This window comes from Camellia sinensis, chromosome 1, assembly GCF_055761805.1.
Source record: "Camellia sinensis isolate YWXY chromosome 1, ASM5576180v1, whole genome shotgun sequence".
NCBI lineage: Eukaryota > Viridiplantae > Streptophyta > Magnoliopsida > Ericales > Theaceae > Camellia > Camellia sinensis.
In genome coordinates, this window is record NC_138961.1 from 3,395,145 (window position 1) to 3,411,938 (window position 16,794).

The window sequence follows — 16,794 nt, forward strand, 5'->3', positions numbered from 1 at the left end:
TTCTGTGATATGTTCTATGGAATGTACCATTATTATATTCTGATATGAGAATGATTATGCTCTGGTCTGTTTTCTACTTATGATATATTCGGATTTCGTTCACTAACCCCTTTACCTTAATGTTATTCATTGGGCTTTAACTCATTGTGTGTATATATATGTATAGGTGAGCATTCTGGAGCCCAAGCCTGAAGGCTTTTGTCTGGATCTGTGTTCTGTTGTCAGCCAACCATTGTGCCTCACATGGAGGTTCCCGAAGTGTCCTGTGTTTAAGTTCTGTTGCTTCTGTATATATAAGACTCGTTTGTTCTGTTGGCTGTACTTAAAATACTGTAATATGTGTGTGTATAATGTATGGTTGACTACCGATTATTGTATATAAAGTTTTTTTTTATATTCCGTTTCATATAAGTCAGCACAGCTCATTGGACAATTATATTCATGTTTTTGTTTCCGCTAGCCCCTTAATCTTGTCAATCTGTTCAGAGGCCTTCAGTAGTCCAATGATTACTGGCCGGTTATGATGCTAAACCTATAGGGGCGGGTTTGGGTCGTGACACATTCAGAATAAAATGTGTACTAATATAAATAACAAGTACGCTACAAATTGAAAACTAAGCGTTTTATTAAAATTAGCCAATAAATACATAATTTCACTTTCAATCTACATAAGTATTACAAAGTTTTCTTCTGTTCGGCGGCTCCTTCGTCATCACTCTTCCCAATTTCAAAAGCTGAGAAAGGGAAATCATTCTGTTGGTACAACGGCAACGCCGAATCCAACCCTGCTGCCTAAAGAGCCTCAGCTTGCTGAAGTGCCTTGATCCAACCGTGCCTAAATCCACGATTTTCACATCGGCAAACTTCTTCGACGAGTTTCTCTGTGGTCTTCTGAATTCTGACCTTTCGGCCATCGTGGAAGCTTTTTTCATAGGCCACAACCCTCGCAGTCTCGATCGCGAACATGCTAGCCATGTTCTGATCGGCAATCGCATCACTAATCAGCCTTTGAGTAACCCTATCTTCCACGATTGGGTTGGGGTGGCTGGCCGATTGAGGCTCGGCAGACTTGATTTTCCTTAGCTCACGCTCGACCTTCTTAGCGCGAGCTTCCAACTTCCGAATGTGTTCATCTCTTTGTTCTATATCGCGACGAGCAGTGCGGAGACGCATGCCGATCTCATAAGCAGTATACAGTCCCTTCACGGCCCGTGAACGCCTTCACGAAACACTTCGAAGTCCTGTCGACCTACCATCGACTGCTGAACTTCGGGTGGAAAAATCTGTCGAGCGAACTCGGCTGCCACATTTGGATCTCGAACGATCGAATCCACCCCTGTCATTGGTCTATTACCCACGAAGACAGCAAAACTCAATGGACGAGGAGTCGCGTCGGATTCCCTTCCAGGACGAGGTTGGGGAGACTTGCGCTGTGGCTGCTTGTCCCTCCTAGGCGACCTACTTCGACGACGGGGAGATTGGTGTCTCTCCCGATCCCTCAAAGTCCTACTGCCCGTGCGCGAAGGTTCACCACTTCGACTCATGTCTCCTCCCAGCTCAGCTAGCGTCTTCGCCTCCTCTCTACTGTTGAAGAAAAGTCTATTTAACATTCGCACTTGTTTAATTTCCCTTTAAGAACTGGACCGAGTTGCTGTCAAAGCATATAAATAGGACCTTCGTTCACGAAGTACACGCTCATTTACTCCCTATAAAGACAGCACCTTTGAGGTGATCTCATTAATATCGAAACCTCAACAACCCGGCACCGTCTAGTCACGCCTTAACCACCCCATCAACCTCTGTTATTCGGCGCTCTACGTTCATGAATCAATTGGGGCAAGGGCAGATTCATTAATCTATTCGGCTCGAATACCCCAATCGGTCCACGAATTATTTCATCAGAACAATATCCATATAAGTTCGTTTTATTCGGCGTTCTACGTTCATGAACCCGCTGGGGCAAGGGCAGATTCATTAATCTATTCGGCTCAAATACCCCAGTCGTTCCACGAATTCTTTCATTAGAACAATATCCATATAAGTTCATTTTATTCGGCGTTCTACGTTCATGAACCAGTTGGGGCAAGGGCAGATTCATCAATCTATTTGGCTCGAATGCCCCAGTCGTTCCACGAACTCTTTCATCAGAACAATATCCATATAAGTTCATTTTATTCGGCGTTCTACGTTCATGAACCAGCTGGGGCAAGGGCAAAGGCTGACCTATCAACATGTCATGAATTCATTTTATTTATGATTAAATCAAATTCATTAATTTAATCGGCTATTAAGTTTGTCGTCTCACGAAGTCGTCACATTTTGTTCTAACTGCTGATTCTTTTAATTATGTACTCATACAGTTAACAATACAAGCAATAACTTGAGAACATAGAAAATTTTCATTCATAAATTGAGTACAGCATAGTTATCATTTTATACATGAAAATTATCACAAGCAAATACTTGTCTACTAAGAAATCAAAACATGATTGCAAAAAGATACATTAAAAATAGCTAAAGTGATCCCCAAATCAATCCTCGGCATCAAACTCAAGCGGCTCAACATCCACTTGCTCGTATGGAATCGACATGTCCAATGTCACTCCAGCGGCAGCAAGGGCTTTGAGCCAGCCATGTTTGAATCCCCGATTCTCAAATTTGGGCACCTCTTCTACATAATTTTCAAGAGCGGCATTTTTTCCAGCCTCAAATGCTTCGGACGCCTCCGAGTCGGCCTTCTCCTTCGCCGTCTTCAACTCTGCCAACTCTGCCTGCAACTTGGCAAATGCCTCCTTGGCCAACTTGAGCGATTCCTCATTCGCGTTGGCCCTCTCCTCGGCTTCCGCTCTGAGTTGGTCTGCAGTCTGTGCCCTTTCCTTCTCTGCTTCGGCCCGCGCACTTTCCATTGTCGCTCTCATCGCCTCAAACTCAGCCTTACTCTGCTGACCCTCCACTTCTGACTACAAACGGCCAATCCTTTCGGCGGCATCATGCTGGTGGCAGCCCAATTCGACGATCCTTCCGACCGTCTGCAAAACAAGTTAGGATCGTCACATACCAAGAAATACTGCTTGCAAACAAAATCAAAACAAGGAATTAGAATGAAGTTACATACCAGGAGGGCCGACTGGGCAGCCAATGCTATCGCTACCAAATCTGACTCCGCCCGAAAGGTTGCCTTGTCGGCCGGCAATGAGACCGAGGCAGCCAAGCTCAAAGCAACTGTGGGATCTTTCACGGTCGACGCTTCGGAGGAGATCGGCGTGTTTTTTATCTTGGGTTGAACAACGAAAGGAAACACATCTAATTCCTCCAAGCACAGCCATTTATTGATAGGGTTCTCCTCCTCAGAGCCGGCCTCACCCTCGGCGGGGCGTTTCTCTCCCCGATCTGGAATCGGCCGTTCTTCTAGATTCGAAAGATCGGCCGCCTTCTCCACCTCGGCCACGTCAACGTGAGCCATTTCTTCTACAACAGTAGGTACGAAAGATTCAGTCGGGACAAGTCTGGAACAGATGGCATCGGCTTTCTATCGGGCGGCCATGCATTCGACGTTTCTCCTTCGTGCCATCTACGTCAGATTTTCCTTAGCCATATCCTCAGAATAATCGCTGGGAAGGTCTTCTAAATTTGTAAAAATATCTCCAAAGGCGTCCCCCTTGGCCTTATGTAGACGGAGGATCAGAAAAGTTAAACTCGGCTTCCTCAAAGGCCGAGTTAGTAGCTTCGTCAACTTGCGTTGCCAACCGGTTAAGGTCCTCAACGATTGGTTCGGCCTCTTGTTCTTCCGCGTGTTCAGAATCAGATGTTTCTAAACCAATCTGTCTCAAGTTCTTGAAACTGGGGAAGATGAGGGCTGCGAGATGGCTGTCGACTCACACGATCGGAATGTTGTTCGACGCCGAGAATGTCATGTAAGTTGGCTCATACTGAAGTAGAATATGGGTTGCCCTCTCCTGTTTTTGAAGGTCTGGACGGCCGACGAACTGTAGCACGATTTTGATTTCTACAAGAACAACGTCGTTGTCTAAAACCAGCACTCTCTTCAAGTCAATGCCTGCACAAACAAAATGGTTAGATGTATACAGTGCCAAATACGAATATAGATATGGAAATAACATAAACAAGTGATCTAATCGGCCACCTGGTTCGCCTTTCCGCTTCGGCACCGGGTCTAGACGATCTTCGCCTTCGCCGAACTCTCAATTGCCGCGGACAACGACCATCACGTCGTCCACATGCTTGCCAGAGCTGGTGAGCATAGTCACTAAGTGATGATCAGTATCCTTGGCTCTAAGAAAGTAGCGCCCTAGCCGGCTAGTAGATTTGGCTAAGACATAACAGTGCCGAATGGCGGCTATACCTAAATTGATCCTAAGACGACGATTTAGTTCTACGATCCCCATTATGATGCGAAAGAAATTCACGTTGGGATGGGAAGGGATCAGACCCTAGTATCTAAGAACGGCCCTCAAAAGTGGGTGAAGAGGAAAGCGGACTCCGCCCTCAGCAATTGATAGGAGAGGAAGGACGATTGTGCTCTCGTCTTCCCTCTCCATATCAGTGGTGTTGTCTGCCAAAAATGACAGATGGATGTCATCGGGGAAGGAGAAATGGTGTCGAAAATCGGAGATTCGATCTGCTGAAAGGAGCTCCTTCAAATGTTTTGCCATTTTTTGGCCAAACCCAAGGATTATGGAAAGTTAAAAGCAAATAAGGAAGCAGGATAAAAAATGAACGAGGAGAAGACTTACAGGAGACGAAGGGAGAAGCGAGAAACAAGGAGTTGTAGACACTGCGAAGAGAAGGAGTTGCACTAAAGGGCGAGCAAGATATTTTTTGAATACTCAGAACATACATTCGAAGAGACAATTTCAAATCATATTAATGGAAGCAGTGTACGTAGAGGCGGGAAAGCGTTACAATGACCAAGAAGCGTGTGTGCGATCTGACACGCATTGGGAAGAGGGTTAACCGCCGAATTTTTGACTTCCCAGGCTAGAAGCCAAACACGCCGATTAACTGATGCTAGTAGCGTGTTTGGGGGGCAATTGTGGGAGCCGAATTTCATTAGATCCATAAGGACGAATAAGTGTGTTCGGTCCAGAGCGTAACCTATACTCGGCACATACCCTAGTCAATCGAAGAGCCGAATAAAATAACCAGTACCCCAGCCAGTAGAACAGAGGCCGAATAGAGGTATATGTAACGGATCAAGGATGGGCCCAGTCCAAAGGCCCAAAGAGAATACTATAAATACGGGATCACCTATCAGAGAAAGGTATGTGAGAACTATTAAGCTTAACTTAGAATACAAGTAATCCTGAGTGTAGAGATTGACTTGTCCGTCGGAGTGCTAATTCTGACACTCCCGACCGGAGTGTTTATTCTTTTTTAGGTAACGAGCAGAGGATCACGAGCGTCCTCCAGAATCAGAAGAGTATTTCTAAATCACTTCTCTACAATAATTAAAATAATATTATAGTGATAAAATTATAACCAATAGCAAAGCCAATGATAAAGGGATGTACCACAAAATGTTCTTAAATATAAAATTTCTTATTAGCATTAACCCATAACATTAATATTTAAAAGAGAAAATAGAAAAAATAGAAGGATAATGGATAATGGTGAAATTAATATATTGGGATTCTACGTATCACATCCATATATCGTCCGTGTGGGCCTCCTCAGTCACACGGCTAGCAGTGACCCCTTAATCCTGAAATCTTTACATGTGGGGTCCATTGATCTTTCAACTTCCAAAACTACCAAAAAAAAAATTTCAGAGACAATCACTGCAGAGAGAGAGAGAGAGAGAGAGAGAGTGAAGACGACCCTGAAAATGGCTTTTCTTCTTCTTCAACCTCCATTCTCCACTCTCTCTTCCACCCCTACCCTCTTCTTTCTACGAAATACCCATTTTGTCCCCTCCCCAACAACCTCTCTCAAACCCTCCTCCTCTTCTTCCAGGAAACCCCCCCTCACCTTCAAGTCTCTCACTGTCCCATTTGCTCTCACTGAATCAGAAGGCCCTCCCAAATCCCTCAATGAACCAGACCCAGATTCCCAAACCCTAACCCTCCTTCAAGAACTTGCTGTACCCATCTAATTTTTTTAAGAAATATTTCAATTTCATATAATAATAATAAAATAAAATAAAAACTTTCATCATAAGGATTTTTCTATTGGGGGTATTTTTTTATTTTATTTTATTTTTTGGGTGTTCTTTGGCAGGATAGTTTTGATCTTCCGGTGGATTACTTTGGGCAGCTACCTCAGGATCTACGATTGGATGTATGTGAGGTTTCTAAATCAATTTATGGTGTAAATTAGTTTTGGAATTTTATTTTCTGTGTTTCTTTCTTATTGGAATTTGGGGAATTTTGTTTGAAAATTGTGAAGCTGAATGATGCGGCTTTCGATCTTTCAAATGGTCCGGTCATTGATGAGGTTTGTCATTGTTTATACCTTGCTCTGTTGATTGATTCTTTTAATTAGGAAAACATCAGCCATGATACATTTATGCAAAGATCATTTACATTTGTACATACATAAGTACAGTTAACAGTTACCGGTTAACGAATGATGAAGATGGATTGAATTTTAAAAACTGTTACCAGCTATTTACTTTAACAGTTAACAATATGGGCATTCTTAAAAATATTGTTATGGGAACCTCTGACGTGCTTTGCTACTCTTCAGTGAACCTCTAACCTTCACTCAACCCTTCCACAAAAATATTGTTACACCTTTTCAAGGGTTAAAAAAAAAAAATGATACAACCAAAGCAGACAGTATGCAGAATAGATCAAGAGAAACAAAAATGCCATCCCGGGTTGGAAGTATCTTCCAAAATGATTTTTCTATGTTTTTTGAATCTTCAGCTGGAAGGTGGAAGGCTTGTTTGTGCTATGAAATTCTTCCTCTATTTTCTGACCAATAGAGGAAGGCTTCTTTGTATCGGTTTGCACGTTCCTCATGATCAACTGGAAACTTATTTCTATGAGTTTGCATTTTCAGTGTGGACAAGAGCTGGGGGAGACATTGTTAAATATCTCTCGAGCATGGGAGCAAGCTGACACGTCAACTTCCACCGCTTTGGTGGGGAAGCTTCCATTGCTCTTGAGCTCCTTGACAGGCAACTCCAAATCAGGCAAGAATAACACCACCACATTGCTCTACATGCTTAGTTTACGTGCTTATGACTATCATTTTTACTTTCTTCTGACTTGGGCATGTTTTTTAAGCCAATTTTTATTCTTGTTGCTCATTTAGCATTTGGCAAGCGGTTGGTATCTGCTGGAAGGAGGTTCCAATCTATGGGACAATATGGTCAAGGTGAACTACAAAGGGTATTTTACATAATCTTTTTATACTTTTAACAATATCATTTAAATTTAAAAGTCACTAGTTTATTTTCAAGAAAATCTCCAAAACTATGTTGAAATTTTAGGGTGCAGAGTACTTGTGTTCTTCTTCCTTGCAGAACTACCATAACATAAACTTCTTTACCCATAATTAATGCCATAAACAAGATTTCACTTGAACTTAATATATAATATTTAATTGATCTCGACAAGATGTCTATTCCTGGAGTAATGCTAGATACACTAATTAGTGTACCAATTAACAAACTAATTAAGACACAAGATATACATGTGGATTCCACCAGTTAATATGGTCCTAACCTAATATTGTATCTAGTTAGTGTGTTAATTGGTACACTAATTAGTATTTATAGCATTACTCCTACTCCTGAGTCACACTGTTGATTTAAATCCTGAAATTCAGTGGTAGCATTGAAAAACTATCAATGTTATAAATTCCCATATGGTGTGATTATTCTTGGACTGCTCTGGAATGTTAAACCATCTTGCAGCAAACAATTGATATTCACCTAACATCTACAATTATACTGGACATATTCATTTCTTTTCATTTTGGAAATGGCTTCTCTCTAGTCCAGGTAGGAACGGGAGAGAACAGTTCAAGCAGCAAATTTGTGCCACCTCGGCATTTTTTGTAAATCAAAAGTACAGATTTTATCTACGCATTAGTATTGGGTTGGATTTTTTGCTTAGATCTAGTATTGGGTTTGTAAATACAATCCATTAATTTACAAATAATCCCGACATGATGAGCATCCAATACTCGGACTCAACATCCAGTTCAAATGCCATGATTATGCTTTAATACTTTACAGACACTTTGTCTTTTGACTCTTAAAAATAAACATAACTTATTTTCTATAAAATAACACATTACAGATTGCGAAAGCAATGATTACATCTGGAAAGCTTTTGGCTGAAAGTCAGGTATCCACAGCAACTGGTGAAGAACCAAAACTGGAAGCTAGGATGCTGAAGGTAGATAATGATTCCTCAACTTTAATTGAACTTTGACTGTATGTATGCCCCAAAATGGGAACTCCAAATGACTATTGTTGGTTCAACTGCAGTTTGGAGATCTTCAGGTTGAACTAACATCAGAAAAGTCTTATATTGGCGCTGCAATCGGTTTCATTTTTGGGTAAAAATTCAATCCAGCTTTGAGTCCTCTATTTCTACTTTCATTTATAAAGGTGTTAACGAACAGTCTCTCCAAAATGGGGGTAAGGCTGCATACATCTGGTCCTCCTCAGACCCTGTTTTAACAGGAGTCTCGTGCATTGGGTAGTCTTTTTCCTTTTTTTTTTTTGGTATCTGAAAATTTTGTAATTCAGGATTATTTCGTGGCAATTAAGTCAAGGCATTCAAAGCATACCAGAGAGCTCGTTGCAGTATGCAAATGACAATGCTTTGCTGCTTGCCAAGGTAAGAAGCACGAACACTTCCTAACACATGTTGGACACACGTCCAAACATGACCTATTTCTAAAGTATTTTTAAATTGGGACATGCTTTAGATACTTGAAAAATACGTATCTATCACTTAAGACATATGAAACACATTACTAGTTTGAATACGCGCAATCCAATGAGAAAACAAAAACAACGTAAATTTATACATGTTCTCTTTTAGACTCTAATTTTTATTATTTTTTAATTAAATATTTATATATATATGACATACAATAATTATATATCCTTATATATGACATATAATAAATATATAAAATTATATATTTTGCACATTATATCTTACTTTTATAAATAAATAAAAAAATTGTGTCTATCGTGTCACGTTACGGTACCTATGTCTGTGCTTCTTCTTAACTGCGCAATTATCATCTTACCTTGTTCCCTAGGATAATACTCAATGTTCCATGATGCAGTCTTTACGGGGAGCGCTACTTGCAATGTGTTACGCATCAACTGTCTTGTCCGCTTTCACTACTGTTGGACTTGTCTTTCTTGGAGGACAACTCAAGCCAAAAGAAGAGTGAAATTCTTGGAGCTTCCTTGCCTCAGTTTTGCCTGTAAATTCTAATACTAAGTTATACCAAAGAAGAGTTACAATAATGACCATGAAAATGAACAATCTCAGTTAACTGCTCCTCAATTCTATGAGTGATATCACTTTTGTGCCTTCACTCTGTAAATTTTATCCTTCATAACTCAACTATTGATTGGCATTGTATATTTTATCTTAGCTGCACTTGATGATGTTCTGATTGACAAACCAATTCCTATGATTTCCTGATATGTGTTTTTTATCAATTTTGGAACTACATGACCTCTCTCTCTCTCTCTCTCTCTCTCTCATTATGAGAAGGCATACTCGCACGAGAACACAAAAGGTGATTCAATGCCAAAGAACTCTCGAGTTTGCATTATATAAAAAGTTGTTGCCAGGAACTCTCGAGTTTGAAAGTAAATATATATATATATATATATCATAATTTGGCAAACAAAATTATCACGAGCTTACACTTATTATTTGCAGAATAATAATGTTACAAAGAGGCTTACAAGAAAATTTGATTAATAATAATGTTACAAAGAAGTATTTAAACAGAACCATCATGCATTTTTCAATTCATTCTCTCTTTCTTGATGAGTTATAGAGATCTTATTTGATGATGAAGAAGATTCACCAAGAAACTCCGATCTCAACTGCATCAGCAACCTGCCTAGATAGTTTAGGCCTTCACCCTCTCGACCTCCTCCCCAAAAGAGATCATGCGGCGACGCTTCAACAAGAACAGACCCTGCTGTCGAGAGCAGCATAGAGTTTAAATGAGGGTAGATGGAAAATTTACATTTCAAGGCCTTGTACATAACATCGATCTTGACAGATTCCCAATCAGATCTTACCTGCATTTCACAAGACATTGCAGAAAATTGAATTTAACTTGACTGTGCACCGTAAAGGCAAAGAAATAAAGTAATTTAGTCAATACTCCACTGGTGTGCACTATATCCAAAGCATTTTGCATACTAGATATGTATTTTGTCTATACCAGTACTCATATGACAATATTTTTGGACCACCCATGCTTCATATAGCATCATAGTTATCCGTACATACCAGATCAGGGTGCTGCCTCTGCATTGTCCTTCCCATTCGTGCTGCTTCCTCAGGACTCTTAGCAGATCTTATGTCTTCCACACAATTCCTGGCTACAGGATCATTCACCCCCACAAACTTGTGAGCCTGCATTTGAAGCAAAAAAAAAATATACATTATAACCACTAAAGTTGCAAACAAACAAATATAATTTCTAGAAATAGTGAGTGACCTGATAATAATGCTCCACACTCGGCCAGGTTAGATAATTGCCACTTTCACAGGGCATTTGAATTGCATGAGGGGAGAAGTTTGAAAAGGCTCCATAAGGATCCCATGTCTTGTAAAAGAATATGATGCTTGACTCATAAGCGGTAACTGAAGGATCAATTGCAGAAGTTTCCTCCACTGATGGAATAACAGGTGTTAGGTCTGGAACGGGATGAAGAAATCCACTTATAAGCATGTCCGGTCCAATCTGCAGTTCACGTGTCATAGGTAAGAAACAACACAACCTGAAAAGGTGGACAAGACATTCAGAAATCTAGCAACTTTTTTCATAAGAAACTTCTGAAAATATAAGTTTTCAAACTTTTACTTGGATATATATATATAGTGTTGCACAAAAGTACTTTTTGAAAACTAGTTCAAACTCTGAATGAGTTAATTGAAAAAATGGGTCGACATTGAGCGTAATAGATTTTGAATCTCCTGATTTCAGGTGAGGTGGTTTCATGTTTCAAAATCAAAAGGAATGACTAAATTAAAATTTTCACATTCATTACAAGAGATGGAGGGAGGAAGTGCCAATACAAAGAGAAACCAAATGACTAATGTTCATAAACTTTACCATTTCAAACCATTCATGACATTGTCAAGATATTGCCACGCCAAAAAACATATCATTACTAATAAACAAAAAGGAAAAAGAAAAAAGAAAAAAAGAAGAAGAAGAACCTGCTCATAGCAAACATCAATTAATTCCAAAGCTTGTGTCATCTCAACCATCCCAAGTTCACCAACTGGAGAGGGTGCATTCTTTCCACCAATAATTTTAGGAGCAACAAATGCATACACCTGCATCAAGTCAAATCTATATGAAAAGCCATTATGCCAGCAAAAATTACATAACAACAGAAAAAGGATGCAACTTTTAGATAGACCTTTCCTTAGTAACTTTTATATAGATCCATTATCCATGTTTAATTTATTTGAATAAAATTATTGCTGTAGCAACTTAGCCAAGAAGAACTATCAAGACAGACCAGAGTCATTAAACCATGTCAAGGAATTGAAAACATGTAGACTAAAAGTAACAAATATTCTGTTAAGACATGCATATTGGAGAGAAATAAACAGTTCAAAGTTTTAAAGAAAATTACAAGAGAAGCAACTAGCCTTACGATGCTACAAGAATCAAATTTTCTTAAACACGCAGAACATGGAAAAGAATAGGGAATCTGGGATTGTTAGCCCACCAAGGAACTCCTCACCAAAAACTACATTATATTATATAGGGTATCAAGTCTAAGTTGAGTTTGCTCAATTTGTCAATTGAAATTTGCAGAAGATTGAACAACTGTATCAAGAAATGTGGTATCCATTTAACAATAACATAACACAAACCTTGTGTATAACACCAGATGAAATAGCAGAAGCAGCTAATGTCCCTCCACACTCCCACAGAATTGAAAGGTAACCACGATCATACAAGTATTCCATTACATCTTTGGGATTTAAGATGTCAAACTCCACTACTTCAACACCTTTAGATGCAAGAAACTTCTGAAAACTCTTTCTAGCACCTCTTTGTGTGGCAACAATGGTAGGTACATCAGCGGTATCCCAAAGATTTGCTTCCTCAGGCAGATTGAGTGTTTGTGACAAAACAATCCGCATGGGCACATGGCCACCTCCATGTCTTGCGGTTAATTGTGGATCTGTATTTTAAAGCAGAATTAGAACAGCATGTAAAAATATTATTTTGGCCACTCCAGCAACTTGAACATAGCAGGTAATGAAGATCCATACTATCCCTGCGTACGGTATTTCCTCCAACAATAATAGCATCACTTTTACCCCGTAATTCAAAAACTCGACTTCTTGACTTTTTGCTGCTTATCCACCATGCATGTCCACTACTGGCTGCAATTTTTCCTGCCAGCAATCATACAAGATCATCAGCAGCAATTCCCAGTTATTAAAAACTTGTTGGCCTCAACAAGTAACTAAAGATCATTCAGATTCATGACTGTTAAAAAAAACATCGAAACCAGTTAAATATTCTTCTAAAAATGTAATGCTCACCATCAAGGGTCATTGCATACTTGAGAACAGCGAATGGAACTCGAGAGGCAGCTCTGTACAGCAAAGGAGCATTGACCAAGAGGCAGGATTTCAGAGCTTCCTAAAATACAGAATCTATACCTTTAGAGAAAAACACAATGAGCAATTTATAACACACAAACTCTATACCAACTGAGAAATAGCACTAAAAAAAGCAAAATTTAGCCAACAAGCTTTGCCCAATGGAAATGCACACATGACACAGTAGGTTGTTGGAGCGTTTTCACAGCAATGGCAATAGGTAGTCACCTCTGATGGTGGAACTTACTGTACTATTTCATAAACTGTACCTTCATAGCAACCATCCGTTAGAACATATTTTGGTCTTTCTTGATTTATACATTCATCATCAACCCACCGCTCCTACCAACTCTTACTTTCTTATAAGCAAAAAGGGTTACAAATGGATTTTTATTTAACAAAATCAGGAAGGCACTTTGCTGACTTGCTATATTATTTAAAATGGGTAATATTGGTGATAAAATTCATACAAAAGATAATCCTGTGGAAACCATAACTTTTTTTCTTCTTTTTTTTTTAAAATTTTATAATCAGCCATACATAAAGTTGAATATATACCTCAATGAGCAAAAAAATTAAAAATAATATACCTCAATTGTTTTACTTTGTAAATCCTCCCCAAGAACATCAACTTGCAGTTCTTCACTTCTCAATGCACGAATAGCATTGCCTCGAAGATGTTGCAAAGGATGCCTGATGCCAACAACAACTCTAGTAATCCCTGCCTAATGTACAGAACATCAGTTACACGTAGACCTTCTCTCCTATTGCAAGTATTCATTAACAAAAGTAGAAAAGCTCAACAATCACTATATTTCCAGTGCACATGTAAACCCAATCAGTTTTGAAGTTTTTCCACACTTTCTTTCTTTTTTTTTTAATTTTTTAATTTTGGTTTTTTCAAAAACACCCATTATTCAACAATGCTACATCCCCTAATTTACCAACCCTAATGATGTGGCATTGAGAGAATGTTTAACGAATCAAAATTTGACAATTGTCAGACACATCATTAGGGATGGTTTTTAGGGTTGATAAATTAAGTGTCTCAAGCATTTTTCTATTGCTAACTGCTCTACAAAATAACTGCTAACAGACCCATCTTCCTCATTCATCAAATCACCAACAAATTTAGATGTAAAATTGCAAACACATCACATCACATAGCTAGTACATATCTGCACTATCTAGTATCTATACTGTTATCTACTCTATTCTATTATATAAAACGTATACCCGATTTGGTGTGAACCCTGTCAAGTTTTTTACTTTTCCACAAATGCCCAAGTAACGGTCACATTTAATAACTGTTAAAAGAATTTTTCTTCCAAAATTGTTAATCAGTTTTCCTCAACCCTCAAATCATATAAAATTACAAATGCATCGCGGCACCCACTGCTAGTGTACACTAACTATACCATTATATAAAACATGGTGTGAACTGTCACACTGATTTCCATACCCAAATCATCCCTGTACAATTTACTCTAAATAACAACCTCAGATTTTGATTTTTCAATTTCATTTATTTGTCCCCTTTCTTCTACATTCAACTGATTGATTTTCATAGTACACAGCAGAGCCTAGTATATATATATACATACATAGCAGAGAAGAAAGAAAAAGAGGTGAATTTTGTTCAAACCTGAACGAGAGCAGAGACAGCAGCGCGGTCGCCGTAGCAGTCACCAGGCTCCATGTTGAGATAGGCGGTGGCGCCCTTGCACTGCTCGGCGGCGGCGACCACCGCCAGAACCTCGGCGGGCTTGGTGCCCTGAGCATAGAGGTATCCCTCACCGGCAACCTTCCCGGCGGCGGAGACGATAACGCAGCCGAAGTTAGGGTGCGGGGACGTGAATCCGGCGGACTTGTCGGCGATCTCGGCGGCGCGTCGGATATAGGACGCATCGAGCGAATGAGAGTTGATGTTGTTGTTGTTGTTGGCCTTGCAGAAAATTGGAGTCACCAAGGCGAGCAGTGAGAACCCCATTGCTGTACAGAGGAGCACTCTCTGTACGTTCGATTGATAGACAGATAGATTGATAGAGACAGAGAGATGGATATATAAAAATAAAAAAACTTTTGGAAAATGTAATTTTCAAAAAGGCAAAAATATCATGGAGCTTTTTTGATAAACTTATTTTTTAAGAGTTTTATTCTATTCAGTTCATATTTTTTTTTATTATTTCATTAGGTCCTATTTGAGATAAGAATAGTAAAATACCTTTTTTATCTACTTATGTTCCATTTAGTTCACATTATTTTCTTATGTTTCAATAAGTTCTATGGGTGACATAATTATCAAAACACTCTGCCTCTGTTTGGCAAGTTAGTTTTCAGGCTTTTTTGGTTATTTTAGCCACAAAAAACAAAATAGGCTATTTTAGCCATAACAAACAAAATATCACATCCAACCTATAATCATTACATTCTTCTCTCACAAAAAAAGTCAAAAAAGCCAAAAAGCCAAAAAGCTCTTCCCAAACCAAGCTTTTTAGCCCAGGCTAAAATAGCCAAAAAAGCCAAAAAACCAAAAAACCAACCTACTTCCCAAACCAAGCCTTAATGTGAATGTTCACACCGTCAATATGAATGTTCATATCGTCAATGTGTAGGGGCCTGGCCATGTCGATCCTCGTGGGTGCCCGAAAAAATTCGAGTAGGGCCGGGGCGGTCCGACCCGTTGACAATGTGAATATTCACATTGACATGTTAACATTCACATTAATAGGAGTGTAAAATTGGTACGCGTCCCGTGGCGGCGCAAAACCCGCCTGCGGCCCGGGACGAGCCCGGTCTGGCCTATTGATAATGTGAATATTCATATATGAATATTCACATTGATAAAAGTACAAAATTGGGCCATGGCCCATGGCGCGGCCAAAAGCCTACCCGCGGCCCGGGGCGGGCCCGGCTCGGCCCGTTGACAATGTGAATATTCACATTGACATATTAACATTCACATTGATAGAAGTGTAAAATTAGCCCGCGCCTCGTGGCTGCCCGAAACCCGCCCACTGCCCGTGGGCGGCCCTGCCTGTTGACAATGTAAATATTCACATTGACATGTTAACATTCACATTAATAAGAGTATAAAATTAGCCAGCGGCCCAGGGCGGGCCCGCCCCGGCCCGTTGACAATATGAATATTCATATTAACATGTTAACATTCACATTGATAAGAGTGTAAAATTGGCCCGCAACCCGTGGACGGCCCGAAACCCGACCGCAGCCCGAGGCGGGCTTGGCCCGACCCGTGACAATGTGAATATTCACATTGACATGTTAACATTAACATTGACAGGAATGTAAAATTTGCTTGCTGCCCGAAGCTTGCCCGCGGCCCGGGGTAGGCCCGGCCCGGCCCGTTGACAATGTGAATATTCACATTGACATGTTGACATGCACATTGATAGGAATGTAGAATTGGCCCCCGGCCCGTGGGCTGCTCGAAGTCCACCCACGGCCCGGGACAGGCTCATTTGGGTCTAGGCCCGAGCATGTCCGAGACCCTAGGCTAGGGCCTAGGCCATCACTTTGAAGCCTGGCTCGGCCCATCAGCCCGCTTAAGGCCCATTCAAGGCTCGGTCCGAGGCCCAGCCCGCCCGAGGCGCAATGTCTTTTTTTGTGAAAAATAATAAAATTTTGGTAGAAAAAATTAAACAGTATTAAAAAAAAATAGCCAGGCTCGCCCAAGCCAGACCTAAGCTCGAGGCTAGGCCTAGACCCACCGGCCCGACTCGAGACTCGATCCATCGGCCCATCCAAAGCCCGAATACCCTTGTGCCAAGGCTAGGGCCTGGACCTAATTTTTTGGCCCGTGGGCCTGGCCGGGCCGGCCCGAATTTTTTCGGACACCCACAAGGCTCGATATAGGCTGGCCTGGGCCTCTACGCATTGATGATATGAACATTCACATTGACGATGTGAACATTCACATTATGGGTATTTTGGTAATTATGTCTCCCATAGGACT

At 40.3% G+C, this 16,794-nt stretch overlaps 2 protein-coding genes across 3 annotated transcripts; one reads left to right on the forward strand and one right to left on the reverse strand.

The window, feature by feature from the left end:
• Positions 1-5,669: 5,669 nt before the first annotated feature.
• LOC114306790 (LOW protein: ammonium transporter 1-like protein) lies at positions 5,670-9,672 on the forward strand. The gene is made up of 9 exons (XM_082870541.1): positions 5,670-6,100; positions 6,238-6,297; positions 6,406-6,453; positions 7,024-7,156; positions 7,279-7,355; positions 8,271-8,369; positions 8,462-8,532; positions 8,726-8,816; positions 9,277-9,672. The coding sequence occupies exons 1-9, from the start codon at positions 5,846-5,848 to the stop codon at positions 9,385-9,387; spliced, it is 945 nt and encodes a 314-aa protein (XP_082726667.1). The 5' UTR covers positions 5,670-5,845; the 3' UTR covers positions 9,388-9,672.
• A 135-nt stretch (positions 9,673-9,807) lies between these two features.
• On the reverse strand, positions 9,808-14,946 carry LOC114306789 (cytidine/deoxycytidylate deaminase family protein). Of its 2 annotated transcripts, none has more exons than XM_028252085.2 (9): positions 14,464-14,946; positions 13,409-13,543; positions 12,759-12,858; positions 12,483-12,608; positions 12,078-12,391; positions 11,409-11,528; positions 10,684-10,929; positions 10,473-10,598; positions 9,808-10,258 (listed from the first exon to the last, which is right to left on the reverse strand). In XM_028252085.2, exons 1-9 carry the CDS (start codon positions 14,806-14,808, stop codon positions 9,965-9,967), a joined length of 1,806 nt encoding a protein of 601 aa, XP_028107886.2. In that variant the 5' UTR covers positions 14,809-14,946; the 3' UTR covers positions 9,808-9,964. The 2 variants fall into 2 exon arrangements, with proteins under 2 accessions (XP_028107886.2, XP_028107888.2); XM_028252087.2 differs by having other exon boundaries at positions 12,531-12,608; positions 14,464-14,910.
• Positions 14,947-16,794: the final 1,848 nt, after the last annotated feature.